Source organism: Halichoerus grypus, chromosome 10 (genome assembly GCF_964656455.1).
Source record: "Halichoerus grypus chromosome 10, mHalGry1.hap1.1, whole genome shotgun sequence".
NCBI lineage: Eukaryota > Metazoa > Chordata > Mammalia > Carnivora > Phocidae > Halichoerus > Halichoerus grypus.
In genome coordinates this window covers 75,403,389-75,416,456 of record NC_135721.1, presented here as the reverse complement: position 1 = coordinate 75,416,456, position 13,068 = coordinate 75,403,389, and the positions used below count along the sequence as shown (strand labels likewise).

The following is a 13,068-nucleotide window of genomic DNA, read 5'->3' as shown; positions in this document are numbered from 1 at the left end:
GAATGGGCTTCTAGAAGCTCTGTCTGAGGACTTTAAGTGTGAACGCTAAACCAGGGCCTCAGTGGGCGCCATCTGCATTAAGCCCAGACACATGGGACTTCTTTGCATATGATCTGAAGAGGCTGACCTCTGCTTCCAGGCTCCCTGCTCAGCCCCAAACAGTTAGTCCTCTGTGTCGCAGAGTCAGAAATTATAGTCTTAGAGGTCTCTCCCATCCCCAGCCCATTATGCCCGTTCATCCTACATCCTGTCCGTTCTGACTTCCAAATCCCAAATCCTTGTTTGTGGTTGCCTGTCCATGTCAGCTCTGTGAAAACAGGTACCTGTCTGGGTCTCAGCCACCTCTGTCCCACCTGCTTCTGCTTTCATGTCCTGTCTCTCACCTGGATGGATGGTCCATCTCCTCCTCCCTCAAAGTCTGTCCGCTCTATGGCTGCATGGGATTATCTTGTCTCTGCCTTACCTCGCATGCCAAGTCCAAACCTCCAGGGCCCATGTTGTCCAGCCCCAATTTCCCATTTGCTCCCAACAGGCCCCATTATTGGTACTTGTTTTTCTTTTTTTCTTTTTTTTTTTTTAAAGTAGGCTCCATGCCTAATGTGGGGCTTGAACTCACGACCCTAAGATTAAGAGTTGCATGCTCTACCGACTGAGCCAGCCAGGTGCCCCAGCTTGTCTCACTTTCATGTATATATATATATATACATGTATGTGTATGTATATATATGTATATGTATGTGTATGATGAACCTCATTCATTTTCATAGCTGTGTAGTGTTCCCTGGTATACACACAACCAGGGTACAGGCTTTGCACATCTATGTAAATATTTCTATAGGATAAACTCTTTGAAGTGAAATTGCAGTCCTAAGGTATATACATTTAAAATGTGGCCTCCAACAAAAGCTGTATCAATTAATAATACCCCCAATGGACATGAAAATGGCTGTTTCTCCACTGTGTATTATCAGTTTTGTGTTTAAGCTTTATTAGTCAATCTGGTAAGTGAAAAGTGTGATCCTGTGGTTCTGATTTTTATTTCTCTGACTGCCAGTGAAATTGAGAATCTTTTCATATGTTTATTGGCCTTTTGTGTTTCTCTTATTGTAAATTACATCTTGACGCTTCTTGCCCATTTTTCTATGGGGCAATTAATCTTATTAACGTTTTGATAAATTGCTTATTATATATGTTTCAGCACTGTATTTTCTTCTAAGTCCTATATATCGTTTTTTTCTCTTTTTTTGCACATCGTCCTTTTTAAACCTTTGTGAATGATACCTTCCGGCGAACTGAGGTTTTGGGTTTTTTGAAATTTTGTTTTAGAATAGATTTAGCTTTACAGAAAAGTTATGTGGATGGTATAGAAAGTTGATTCTTATTGAATCTATCTTGAAAAGAAAAGCCTTCCCCACCCCAAGATCACAAAAATAGAATGTTCTCTTTATCTCGGTACTTATATTAACTTTGTTACTATTGGTTCTTAATCCCATCTGGAATCTATTATTCAAAGATAAGAGACAGGGATCTAACTGGATTATTTTCCACCTCTGAAGAGCCAATGGGGCCAACACCAACTTTCTTTCTTTCTTCATAATCCACCTTTCCCAGCAGATTTGAGACTACCTTCAACATAGCCTAAATTTATGATGTCGTTCATCTGTTAATTGAGTCAAATTGATTTCAGGGATCTGTGTCTTTTACAGGGTGTCTTTGTAACTGCAGAACCCTTACTAAGTGTTCCTTAAATGCCAGGAGTGAATATAATGGAACAGCCTTGCCTCACTTTTTTTTTTTTTTTTTTAAGATTTTATTTATTTATCTGAGAGAGAGAGCAAAAGTGAGAGAGAGAAGCAGACTCGCCGCTGAGCGAAGAACCAGACGCAGGCCCTGATCCCAGGACCCTGGGATCATGACCCGAGCTGAAGGCAGACGCTTAACCAACTGAGCCACCCAGGCGCCCCCTCACCTCACTTTCAAACAGACACATCAACTAGGGTGATAATTCCTGCCACAAGCTTTGCTAAGAACGTGGGATGGGTATTATCTATTTATTTATTTAGAAATTTTATCTTACTTTTCTAAATAGATAAAGCATTCAAATAGAGCAAAATTCAAAAGGCACCAGGAACACCTATTTGAAAATGTGCCCCTCCCTCTACTAGCCACCTAGGCTGCCTCCGTTTCTTTTTGGGACTTCTGTGCATATTCTCTCCGCCCTTCTTTTCACTTCAAGTTATGTGTTGGCAGTCATTCCAAATTGGATCAGAAAGAGCTTCTAATTCTTCCTTACAGCTTCACTGTATTCACTGCGGTCTTTAGCCGGCCACCCCCCGCCCCTGCCCCCTGCTCCCTGTGGTGGCGAGGTTGGAGGAGCTTGCTGGCGGCCTGTTCTGCCCTCGCTGGTGGCTGCCCCACTGGGCTCAGTGCCCAGACTGACCCCAGGAAGGAGGGCGTACTGTTGCCCATTCTGTCACATTCTTCGTCTACTGACTGGTTAAGCACAAAGTGAGAACTTCCACCAACATTTGTGCGAGGCACGTCCCCCCCTGCCCCCGACCTCGTTGACCAAGACTTCAGGGATGCACTGTAAATTTAAGGCACAGTTGAGCTCAACCCGGAGAAATGAAAGTAAATACAAGAGCAAACCATTTGAAATGGGGCCAATGGGAAGACTTTCCCTTGGAGGAGAGTCTGTCTTGGGACTCTGGCCCCTCTCGGGTAGCTCCAGGGAGCTGGGGGCGAGGGCACTGGGGTGGGGGGGGGGGACTTGCCCTTCCAGCTTCTGTGCAGGGTCTCCAGTGTGTGTTCTGAGTGAACCTCTGCAGCCACTCCCAGGAGCCCTTTTAGGGGGAGGACAGAGGCTGAGGGCTGCTTTCACTCCACTGAAAGCTGATGTGCGCAGGCTCCAGGACCCGCCTCCTTCACCACCCGCGAATGTTTATTAAATATCCCGTTTAACTGCGGCCTCCAAAGTAGAGGGGCAGATAAAACTGGCTTGAGCAGGCTGCCGGATCCGCCAGGTTCTGACCCGCAAGGAAAAGCTGGCTGCTCAAGTCCAAGTGCAGGAGCCCTAGGAGAAGGTGGCCTTCAGAGGCTTCAGGTCTTTGCACACTGGGGATAAGAGCCACAGCACGTGCAGGCGCCCATAGCGTTCCCCAAGTCTCCTTGTTTTCTTTCGTGTTCCACGCTGCTGGGGTGGGGCTGCTCATCCCCTCCGGGCGGGGCCAAGGGCTGCACCTTAGTGGGGTGTCATGGCCCCACCCTCGCACCCCCTCCACCCCACCCTCTCCCTCCCCAGCCCGGTGCAGGCCCAAGACCAACCAGTTCATTCTCTCCCAGTCCTTTTGCCTTGCTGCCTTCATGTCCTGGCTCCTCGCTCCACCATAACGCCCTTCCTGCGTGCCACCACACATGGCCTGTCCCTACGTGGGCCCCTGATCCCTTCTGGCTGACCAGGACCCACTCTGAATGCCTGGCCAGCCTCCTTGGGGCCCTCAGAAGATTCCAGACATCACCGTGCTTCCTGCTGCTGAAATCTCTACCCCAGCAAACAGCTCTGCCCCTTCTTTCTCTACTGTCTGACTGCCAGCCACCCACACACCTAGTGGACCCACAGCTCACCTCCTTGCCTTTCTCCCGACCCCACCTCCCATGCTCAGGACCCCAACGGGCCTGCCCTTCCAGACCTTCTGCAGTCGTCCCTTATTCCTATACCTTTCACTTCTCATCCTCTTACTGGCTCTTCCTCAGCAAATACGTGCACTCGTGTGTCTCCTACCTTAGAACAGCAATTCTGCCGCCACCCCCCTCCTCCAGCTAGTGCTGCACCTCTGAGCTTCCCTTCCCCTGCTCTCCCTTACTCCACTCACCCAAAACAGGCTTTCTGAACCCTGCCCACCCTGGACACATGGTGGATTCTTCAGAGCTCAGAGTGTCAGAGGGAGTTCTCACCTGAGAAAACAGACATTTCAGGCTCTGGGGGTGGGCAAGGCCAGAACATTCTAGAAGGGGGCAGCCACAATCCAAAAACCCTCAAAATTTTAGAAGGCCTCAAAATCCGGAGGGACAGGAGGCAAGATGAAGATCATGTCTAGGGGTCGAGGGGCCATGCTGGAGCCGAGAGGGCAGCAGAGAAAAAGTGGGTCCCCATGAAGCCAGGAGTGTGAGGGGTTGTGGCTGAAGAGGATCTGGCTCACCTTTACGAGTGGGTGCGCATGTAAGGGGTGGTAGGAGAGACCTAAAGAGCTAGGAGTAGAGGAGACATACCTCATCTGGCACTCTAGCCTAACTGCCTTATTACCCCTGACCTAATGGCCCTTCCTCAGGAATAAGCTTATCATTTTCTTCCTTGGCTTCACAATATCATTCTCCCGACTCCCCTCCCCTTCTTTGGCCCATCCTTCTCAGTCGCCATCATCCAGTTCCTTCCTCCGCTGCTCCTCAAGCCTCAGTTTGCCTGGGGATTCTGCCCCAGTCCCTCTCCTGTGGTCACTCTGTGCAGTCTGGGGGAGCTTTCCAGGCTGGGCCCTGCGGTGCTCTGTCCACATGGTCCCACTTCAGGACTCTGGCACCCCCTCCCCAGCTGAGTGTCACCCTGCTAGCCCAAATCCCAGGAATTGCCTTTGCTGAACACGGTTACCTTACCTGAGGTTAGGTGCCTTCCTTGGGAGCAGCCCAGTGCTGGGGGCACAAAGGCCTGCCTCTTTGCCTCGATCCGGGATGTCTCTGAAGGACCTTGCCAGCCCCAGAGGTCCTTGAGGGGTCAGCCAAGGGCTTTGCTGTGACTGCATTCCAGCCTGGCTTTCCCCTTTGGCCCAGACCTGCTTCCTTCATCCCTACAGGAGGTCGTCCCAAGAGCGCCCATCTCCCTTTCTCCCTTTCTCCCTGCATGCTCACTTCCGCTTCAGAGTCCACCTCCTGGGGAACTTGACCTGAGACCCCATCTCATCCTCATCCATGGCCACAGCTCCAGGCTCATGCCAGGGGCTCCCAAGTCAATACCTTTGGCCAGACTTTTCTGCTAAGCACCAGATCTGCGTGGAAAAGAATTTCAGGGTTAGCATGTGCAGAACAGAAGTCACCACCTTCCAAGGAGGACCACCTTCTCCTGTCTTCCATGGCCCCATGACGGTATCAGCACCTGCCCACTGCCCAAAGCCTGAGAGTCCAGGGTCACCTCCTGTCCCCTCCAGCTCCTCCTCCCCAACAATAGCCACCTCTCCCATCACCCTCACACAGTTCCAGCTCTTACCACAGTGCCCCTGGAATGCTGCCTCCTTCCAGGCTGTCCCCCTTCTGACCCATGCTTGCACTGTCCAGCAGCATCACCTCCCTTTGGATGCACAGCTGGCTGCGTCACTCCTTTGCTCCATTAAAATCCCTCGGGCTTCTGTCCCCAGGATGAAATTCAAACAGTGGCATACTAGGCCTTTGTGCCTTCTTTTCCAATCCTACCTTCTCCCCCTGCCCAGCGTCCCTGGGGTCCCATGCTCCAGCCACCCCAACTCAGGATTTGTCTCGGAGCCTTTCGGCATCAGTTCCAGCTTCCCTTATCTCTCTCCTCCTCTTTGCCTGGTTAACATTTCCTCACCCTCAAGACTAGGCTCAGACCAAGGCAACTCTCCCAAGAAACCTTCTGACACAGGGCCCTGATCGTCAGTGCCTTTGGCTAATCCCTTGGGCTGTGAGCATCTTGAGGGAGGAGCTATGACTTTGCTTTCTAGGCCCTTGGAGCCTGGCATGGAGGAGGGACTCATGTGCATGCATGCTTGTGGAGCGGTGGCTTCTGGAGGGCAGAGCCCAAAGAGCGTAGAGTTGTTTTTTAGTAGCCAATTCCAAACTCAAAGATGGCTCAGGCAGGCTCGGAGACAGGGTGCAGTAACACTTTGGATGTGGACTGTGAATGAACCCAGTAAGGAAAAAGTAGGAAGTATCTAAAGGCTGCAGGGGCTGCACCCAGTGCTCGAGCATGATCTCGGATTTTGAAAGATACAGAAGATGGAAAGTAGGACGCAAAAACAAGGCAGATGGACAAACAGCACGCACCAATGTTAGCGCCCGTGGGGAAAACTAAGGCCCATAGGAGGGGCTTCCGCGTAGTTGTTTTTGAAGCAAGGAATGCTGTTTTGGGCTGGCAGTGAAATATTGACACCGATGAAGAGAGAACAACACTATATAATTCCTATTTTGCTTCTCTTCTCTTTGTCGAGGAGCATAATTTTTCATCTGGACTCCACTATTGATCAAAGGGAATTGAAGCCTAAGACAGCACGGGAGAAGACAGTGTGGCAGCATCCCGCTGTGAGGAATGGGTTTAAGTCTCCCGTGGTACAAGGACGTCCCTGGTCAGTCCTGGGAGAGGAGCAGATGGGGGTCCCCTGAGTCCACAGAGACCTCCGGAGGTGGGGAGGGAGGGTGCAGAAGGAGCACGGCAGGCTTGAGGCGCCCCCCACATCATTCCCCAGGGACGGTTTGTGAGCACATACACAGAAAAGGAAGCTCTGCTTTCTAGGATTCCTAAGAATAAATCATACCAGACTAGCCTCATTTATGTTTTGACAGGCCAGCCAGAATAGTACTCTGGAGAGGACTGTCTGGGTTTCTGTAAGGCACTTGGTAGAGACTACCGTCCTATCCTGAGGACAACGTAAGAAATGTGGGCTGAGCGATTGATGTCCAAGTAGCTGGGGCTCCTCATCACAAGGTGCTGCTGGCCAGCAGAGTCCGCCTGGAGGGCAGGCCCCCGGGGCCCCTGAAGTCTTATCTTCACTGACAGGTTGGTCAGGGCAGACCCGGTGTCTCAGATGAGGCCATTAATGGAACAATAGTCAGACTCACACATGACCTGAATACAACTGACAGGGAATGGAAGATCCCAGAAGATCTCAACAAACCATAATGGCTGTCTGAGAGGAAAAGAGAGACCCAGCTGCACAATTAACAACAGGATCTGGGAAATGGGATTTGACAGCAAGACATGTGAGAAAGACTTTGGGCTCAATCTGCGATCTGCGTCGCATCGCGGGGCAGCCAGGAAAAGGAGTGTCAGGGCCAGCTCTGAGCACCTCACTGACGAGAATGTTGACAACCCCCAGGGCCTTCAGAGGACCCAACCCACAGTAGCAAAAAGATTCTGAAAGAGAGAAAAGTATGGATGTTGTATACACAGAGAAGAAAGAGTTGTGGAAAATAATGGCCACTTCCCTCAGGTATGTGGAGAGCCTAATTAGATGGACAAATACGCGGACATTAGATGGCGTGACTATTTTTTGTTTGTTTGTTTTAAGTAAGCTCTCAGCCCAACATGGGGCTTGAACTCATGACTTACAACCCTGAAATCAAGGGTCACATGCTCTACCAACTGAGCCGGTCAGGCGCCGCCTAGATTGGGTGACTTTTAAGAAGTGTTCTAAGCCTGAGGTTCTACGGATTTCATCACAATACCGAAAAGAAAGAAAGAGGGAAGTAGGATGATAAAGAGGGTGGGAATTGGGTTGTAATTGTCCATATGAACTTTATCTACTAAAGAGTAGTAACCTTTTTATTCATATAATATCCATGCAGGAAAGGACACATCAGAGGTGGCTACTCAGTGCACTTTGCAAAGGGGGCTGTCTGTGTAACTACCGCTATATCATAGGGCAGACCGTCACCCTGCCCCCAGAAGCCCTCTCAAGCCCCTCCTAGGCATTCCCTCTACAAAGAAAACCATTTCCCCGACTTCTATCCCATAGCTTCCTTTTGCCTGGTTTTAAACCTGTGCATAAATGGGACCGTGCTCAGTGTTCTCTCTTGTGTCTGGCTTTCTTGGCATAGTGTGAACACTTTGTGGGATTCGTCCATGTAGCAGTGAGCTGTTGTGGATGGACCCTTCATGTTGCCGTGTGGCGGTCCCCTGTATGGATCTGTGGCCGTCTCTTCCTGTCTGCACTGTGCATGCCCACACTCATGAGTGTCCCAACATGTGTGTGGATGACAGGGCAGACTCCCAAGGAGGTTGCCCTAAGCTCTGAGCCCAGGCCCTGGTTCTTCCCGCCTGGGTAGTATGTGCTCACGTGCAGGGTAGGCTCCAAGTGAAGGACTGCGGGCGGGGGGTGGTGGGCGGAGGCGGTGGCATGAGGGGTGGCCGTGATGCCTGAGAGGCAGCATGGACAGTCCCCGAGAGGCAAGGCGGGCAGATGCCCTGAGGCAGGGTGTTGGGCAGCATTTCCACAGCGGAACAGGCCACTATTGTTGCTTCCTGAACTGCCCTAAAGACATGGAAAAGGCAGCTCACGCCTTTGGCCAGATGCCTGATGGCCTTTTAGGGTAGTTCAGCCTTGGCAGGGCCCCGTTCCCCTCCAAACAAGTGAAGACGAGGGGCGCCAGAGGGGGCTGCACTGACCAGGGTGGTTGTCCCAACATCCTAGCGGCCCACACTGGTTAGCGCCTTTGCCTTCCTCCGAGTTCGAGCATGGTGCCCAGTGCCTGGCTGGGCTGCCCCTTGCAGGAGCTGGAGGGAAGGCCGGAGGCTGGGAAGCAGAGTGCCTGCATTCCACTTCCCAGCTCTGCTGTGGATTCCAGATTTCGCAGTGCCTTAGACTCCTCTGAGTGCCGATCCAGTGTCCTGATCTTACGGAGGCCCGTGGGGGGAGCAGGGGTGGGGGCAGGGCTGAGGCAGAGGCCTGGCCTGGTGTGAGCACAGAGAGCTGGGGCTTGTTTCCTTATATGACAGTGGCTGGGATGCCTCCAGTGCCTTCTGCATCCTCCTTTGTCCGTTCGGTTTGAGTCCCGGGGAGTCCTTGCCGGGTGGGGTCAGGCAGCTTCTAGGAGAGAGAGGAAGAGCCCCTGGCCGACCTTGGCTGGGCCTATGGGGCCCCTTTGCTTGCCCCCTGCACAGTTTGGGTGTTATTTGGGGTGAGTCTTTGTGTTTTCTCCTCCATAGAGTAAGGTCTCAGTCTAAAATTAAAAAGCGGTCCTGTCCCCTGTCCCTGTGTCCCAGTGGGAACTGAGAGCACAGGAGACTGTGTTTAAAAGGCAGGGGGGCCGTCAGAATGAAAGGCAGTGGGCAGGCGGGGACAGCGAGGGGGAGCATGCCACCCTCAGATGTGGGTTCCTTTTCATCCATTCACCCGGTGCTTTTTCTGGTGCTTTTTTTCTTTTCTGGACAACAGCCCTGTCCTGACCCACCCAGCCTGCTTCTTCCCTTCTGGAACCACCCCGGCTCTGCTCCGCTGGCCTGCCAGCACCCCCGCCCCCAGGTTGGCCCCTCCCCGCCCTCCGAGGCCTGGGTTTTGGATTAACGAAGCCCAGATGCAGGACTTCTGACTCTGGCTGCGAGTTAACTTTGGAGCAAGGCACAGAGGGGCCATTTACCTCCCACTGTGTTCCCCGCCCAGCTGCTGCTGGGGCTCCCAGGCAACAGCCGGAGAGCAGGTCCTGGCTGCCAATGAGATGGAAGCCATGCAGGGTGTGCCGCGTGGCCAGGGCTCCGGGAGAAAACGGGAGGGTGGGGCGCTGGGTGAGGGGCGAGGGTCTGGCTGCGCTCACAGGAGTCCAGTGTGGGGGATGATGAGGGACTCCTGTTTTCTATCCCATGCGGCTAAAAGAGGCTGCCTCTCCACAGCTCTCAGAAGGTCAGGTGGGGATGCTGAGGTGCTCCGCAGAAAGGGGTCCAGGCTAAAGGGAGACAGGGTGCGGGAGGGCCCCGTGCTGGTTAATGTCAGGTCTTCCTGATCCAGAATGGACCAGGGATGGCTGGCCCCTCCCTGGGTTGCCAGATAAAATACAAACATTGCGCAGGAGAACCGTACGCCAAGAAAATGACTCTTTGTCAATAAGAAATTCACATTTAACTGGGCATCCTCTATTTTTACTGGCTAAATCTGGCAATCCTGTCTCTCCCTCCACCTGAATTGCTTCTTTAAGTAATAGTTTTATTGAACTGCAACATACAAACAGAACAGAACACAGACCGTAGGTGCATGGCTCAGTGGCCACAAGTGGAACCCGTGGGAAACCTGCACTCAGAGCAAGAAATGCAACATGAGCAGAACCTGCCCGTCCCCCCAGCCATCACCACTACCCAGGCTTCCAACAGCTGCTATTTGGCCATTTTTGTACTCTATAGGAACTGAATCATGCACATGTATTCTTTTGAATCTGGCTTCTTTCGCGTGGCACAGTGAAGATCATCGGGACTTTGGATAGCATTTTAGCTCGCTGTCATTACGAGTAGGATTGAGTTGGATCGATAGGGCCCAGTCTGGGTATGCGTACTAATGGTGTACCTAAAGTGCACTTCCGCCTTGTGTGCGCGCGCGTAGGTGCCTAGGCGTAGGATTGCTAGGTCATGGGTGAGCACGTGTTCATCTTTAGTTGATCTTGCCAAGCAGTTTCTCAAAGTGGATGTGCAATTCGAATTCCCACCTGCTGTGTGTGAGCGACTCTGCCGGCCCGCACCCTCCCCTGCACTGTGCATTTCCCCCTTTTTCACGTTCTCCTTTCTGATGTGGTACTGGTACTGATCGTGGTACTGCTTTGCGGCTGCTTTTTTTCTCCGTTTCATCAAGAACCTGTTGCCTTGTTGATCCCTCTGACTTTCTTGACGAAGTGCTAAGAAAATCAGCAAGGCCTCTGGTTGCGGTTCCAGCCTGCCCAGCCCCACAGGAACTTCGAGGAGCCATTCCTACCCCAGTTCCTACCCCAGTTCCCCATTCCTACCCCAGTTCCCTCCGTCATGTGAGGCCTGGGCAGCAGCAGGCCCGGCCCTGGGGAAGTTGCAGCGGAGAGTGGACCACCAAGCCCCGAAGTGGCCAGGCTGGATCCTGCCTCCCCAGAGTACTTGCATTTCCCCGTGCTGCCTGTGGCAGGCTGTTCCAGATGTCCAGTCCTTCAGTTCCTTGTGGTGTCATTCCAGGAATACGGGTGAGGGCGGCTGTGTGGGTCCCCCCAGCAGTGCTGTGACCTGAGGGCATTTCCCCTTTAAGGAGCTGGTTCCAGCCCAAGCGTCTTCCTTCATGTGCCTTATGTTTCCTCTAGCTTCGGGACCTCTCCTTTGCTTCTTCTGATGGTGGCTCTCTGCAGAAACTAGGGACTGTGGCCACATCAAGGTCCGTGCCAGGGGCTGACATCTGCTCCCAGAGTGTATGGAGGTGCAAGAGAGATGTGACCCTCTTGGTGGAGACGAGCTATGGCAGGGAGCGTGGACAGAGGAGGGGCCCTCGACCCCCCCACAGCCTCCTCAGCCCCTGCCACCCCAGCCTCATCCTCTGGTCTCCACGCCCCTCCTCTCTTCTCTTTCTGCTCCCTCTAGTCCTCAAGGACCCATGGAAATCAGAGCCCTGAACATGAGCTTCTGAAATCCCCATCAGAGGTCTTCAGTCCCAAAGAGAAGAGATACTAGCCCCCTGAGTGCATCAGTTAAGACTAGTTAGTGCTTGACTCAGAAGCCCAGCCCAAACTGACTGAAGCCAAAGGCACTTTATTGGCCCACATGACCAGTTAACTGACCTACTGAATGGTCCAGGGGCCGGGGGCTTCAGGCACAGCAGGCTCTGGGTGTTGTCAGAGCTCTGTCCCTGTCCTCTGTCTCTGCTTGCTTCATCCTCCAGGCTCTCCCACAAGGAGGCATGATGGTCACCAGCAGGTGTAGGATCACCTCCTGCCCGACCAGTGGCCCTGCTGGGACGGCACATGTTCTGCTTGATAATTCCAACCAGGGCACATGCCCTGCTTGATAATTCCAACCAGGGCACCGAGGCGACCTCTAAGAGGCTCAGTCAGTCAGACTCTGATGGGCCGGGCCTGGCTCATGTGCCCACTCTGGGTGAGCAGCTTCTCCAAAGGAAAGTTGATGCTAGGTGAAAGAAAAACAAAGTTTAGCCCCACGAAAGATTCTAATGCCACCAAGGACAGAAAAGGCAAAGGTCTGTGCCAAAGCAGTTGAACGTTCCTTATCTCTGTGTATCCACAGATAAGTACAGATACTCAGAAAGACGAACTGAGAAGACAAACACTGCTGAGCCAGCCTCTGAAATTACCGACTTTAATTTTTTTTTCCTTTTGCTTATTTTTTAACCCTGCCATCATGTTTTATTGCTTCTAAAATAAATGATAAATACTATAAACCAGAAGAGCAGGACAGAGTACTCCAGGCAGCACGCCTCTCCCATGCTGCCCCGACATGTGCCTCCAGCCCACTTGCTCTCAGAGTGTCCCACCCCTCAGTCCCTCTTGCTCCTTCCCCACAGGCAACTTCGAAGCCAGCTCAGCCTCGTGGTCATTGCCCAGATGCTGGACCAGGAAGAGACGCTCCCTCTCTGGCAAGAGAAGGCCCAGGTGAGTCTTGGCCTCAGCTGGGCAGCATCCCCTGGGCCCAGGAAGCCTGTGGGTGAGCAGAGGGCTCCCCCCGAGGCCTGCCTGCTCCTGTGGCTTTTCCCAAAGGTTGGGAGCCTCAGGCCAGGAGAGGCAAGTCGAGTGTGAATTTTTCCCTCATATCCTTGCATTCAGCAATGACTGTTTTGTATGCCCACTGTGTGCTAGGCACTGAGGCTAGAGCAGTGAGCTGGGAGCATGTGTTACTTGTTGGTTTGGTTTTTTTTAGCCGTGGTAAAATATGCATGACATAACATTTACCGCTTTAACGTTTTTGTTGTTTTTTTTTTTTTTTTTACCATCATGACAATTTTAAGTGCAGAGTTCAGCCATTTCGAAGCGTACAATTCAGCGGCTCTGAGTACATTCACAAAGTGGTGCACCATCACCACCGTCCACCTCCAGAACTTTTGTCATCCTCCCAAATAAAAACTCCATACCCGTTCAATGCTAATTTCCATTCTCTCCTTCCCAGCCCCTGCTTATATTACTTTTTATAGGTGGAAAGAAAAACAGTGCAAACGAAAACAAACACTATGCCCTTAAAACTACTCACGCCTAGTGCCTCTCCTTTTCCAATGTTAGGCATTCTTGGGGCCGAAAGAAAAGTAGAGCTTTGTCTTCTTTCCCCATTCCCCTTCTCCCCAGAAAGCTCTGACCACAGCCTCCGCAGCTCGGGGCCGTGGGGGCAGCGTGGGTCCCAGCCAGCCC

General features: G+C 52.2%; 1 protein-coding gene across 4 annotated transcripts in view; it reads left to right on the top strand.

Annotated features, from left to right (window-relative positions):
- The window catches only part of FAM178B (family with sequence similarity 178 member B), a 113,063-nt gene that overhangs the window by 78,077 nt on the left and 21,918 nt on the right, over window positions 1-13,068 (top strand). For 3 of the 4 annotated variants that reach the window (XM_078056637.1, XM_036073746.2, XM_036073751.2), the window contains one exon: window positions 12,234-12,321. In XM_078056637.1, coding sequence (XP_077912763.1) covers window positions 12,234-12,321 — 88 coding nt within the window. Of the gene's footprint in view, window positions 1-8,775; window positions 8,899-12,233; window positions 12,322-13,068 lie in introns of those variants that run through there. The other variant, XM_036073750.2, reaches the window with a different exon arrangement.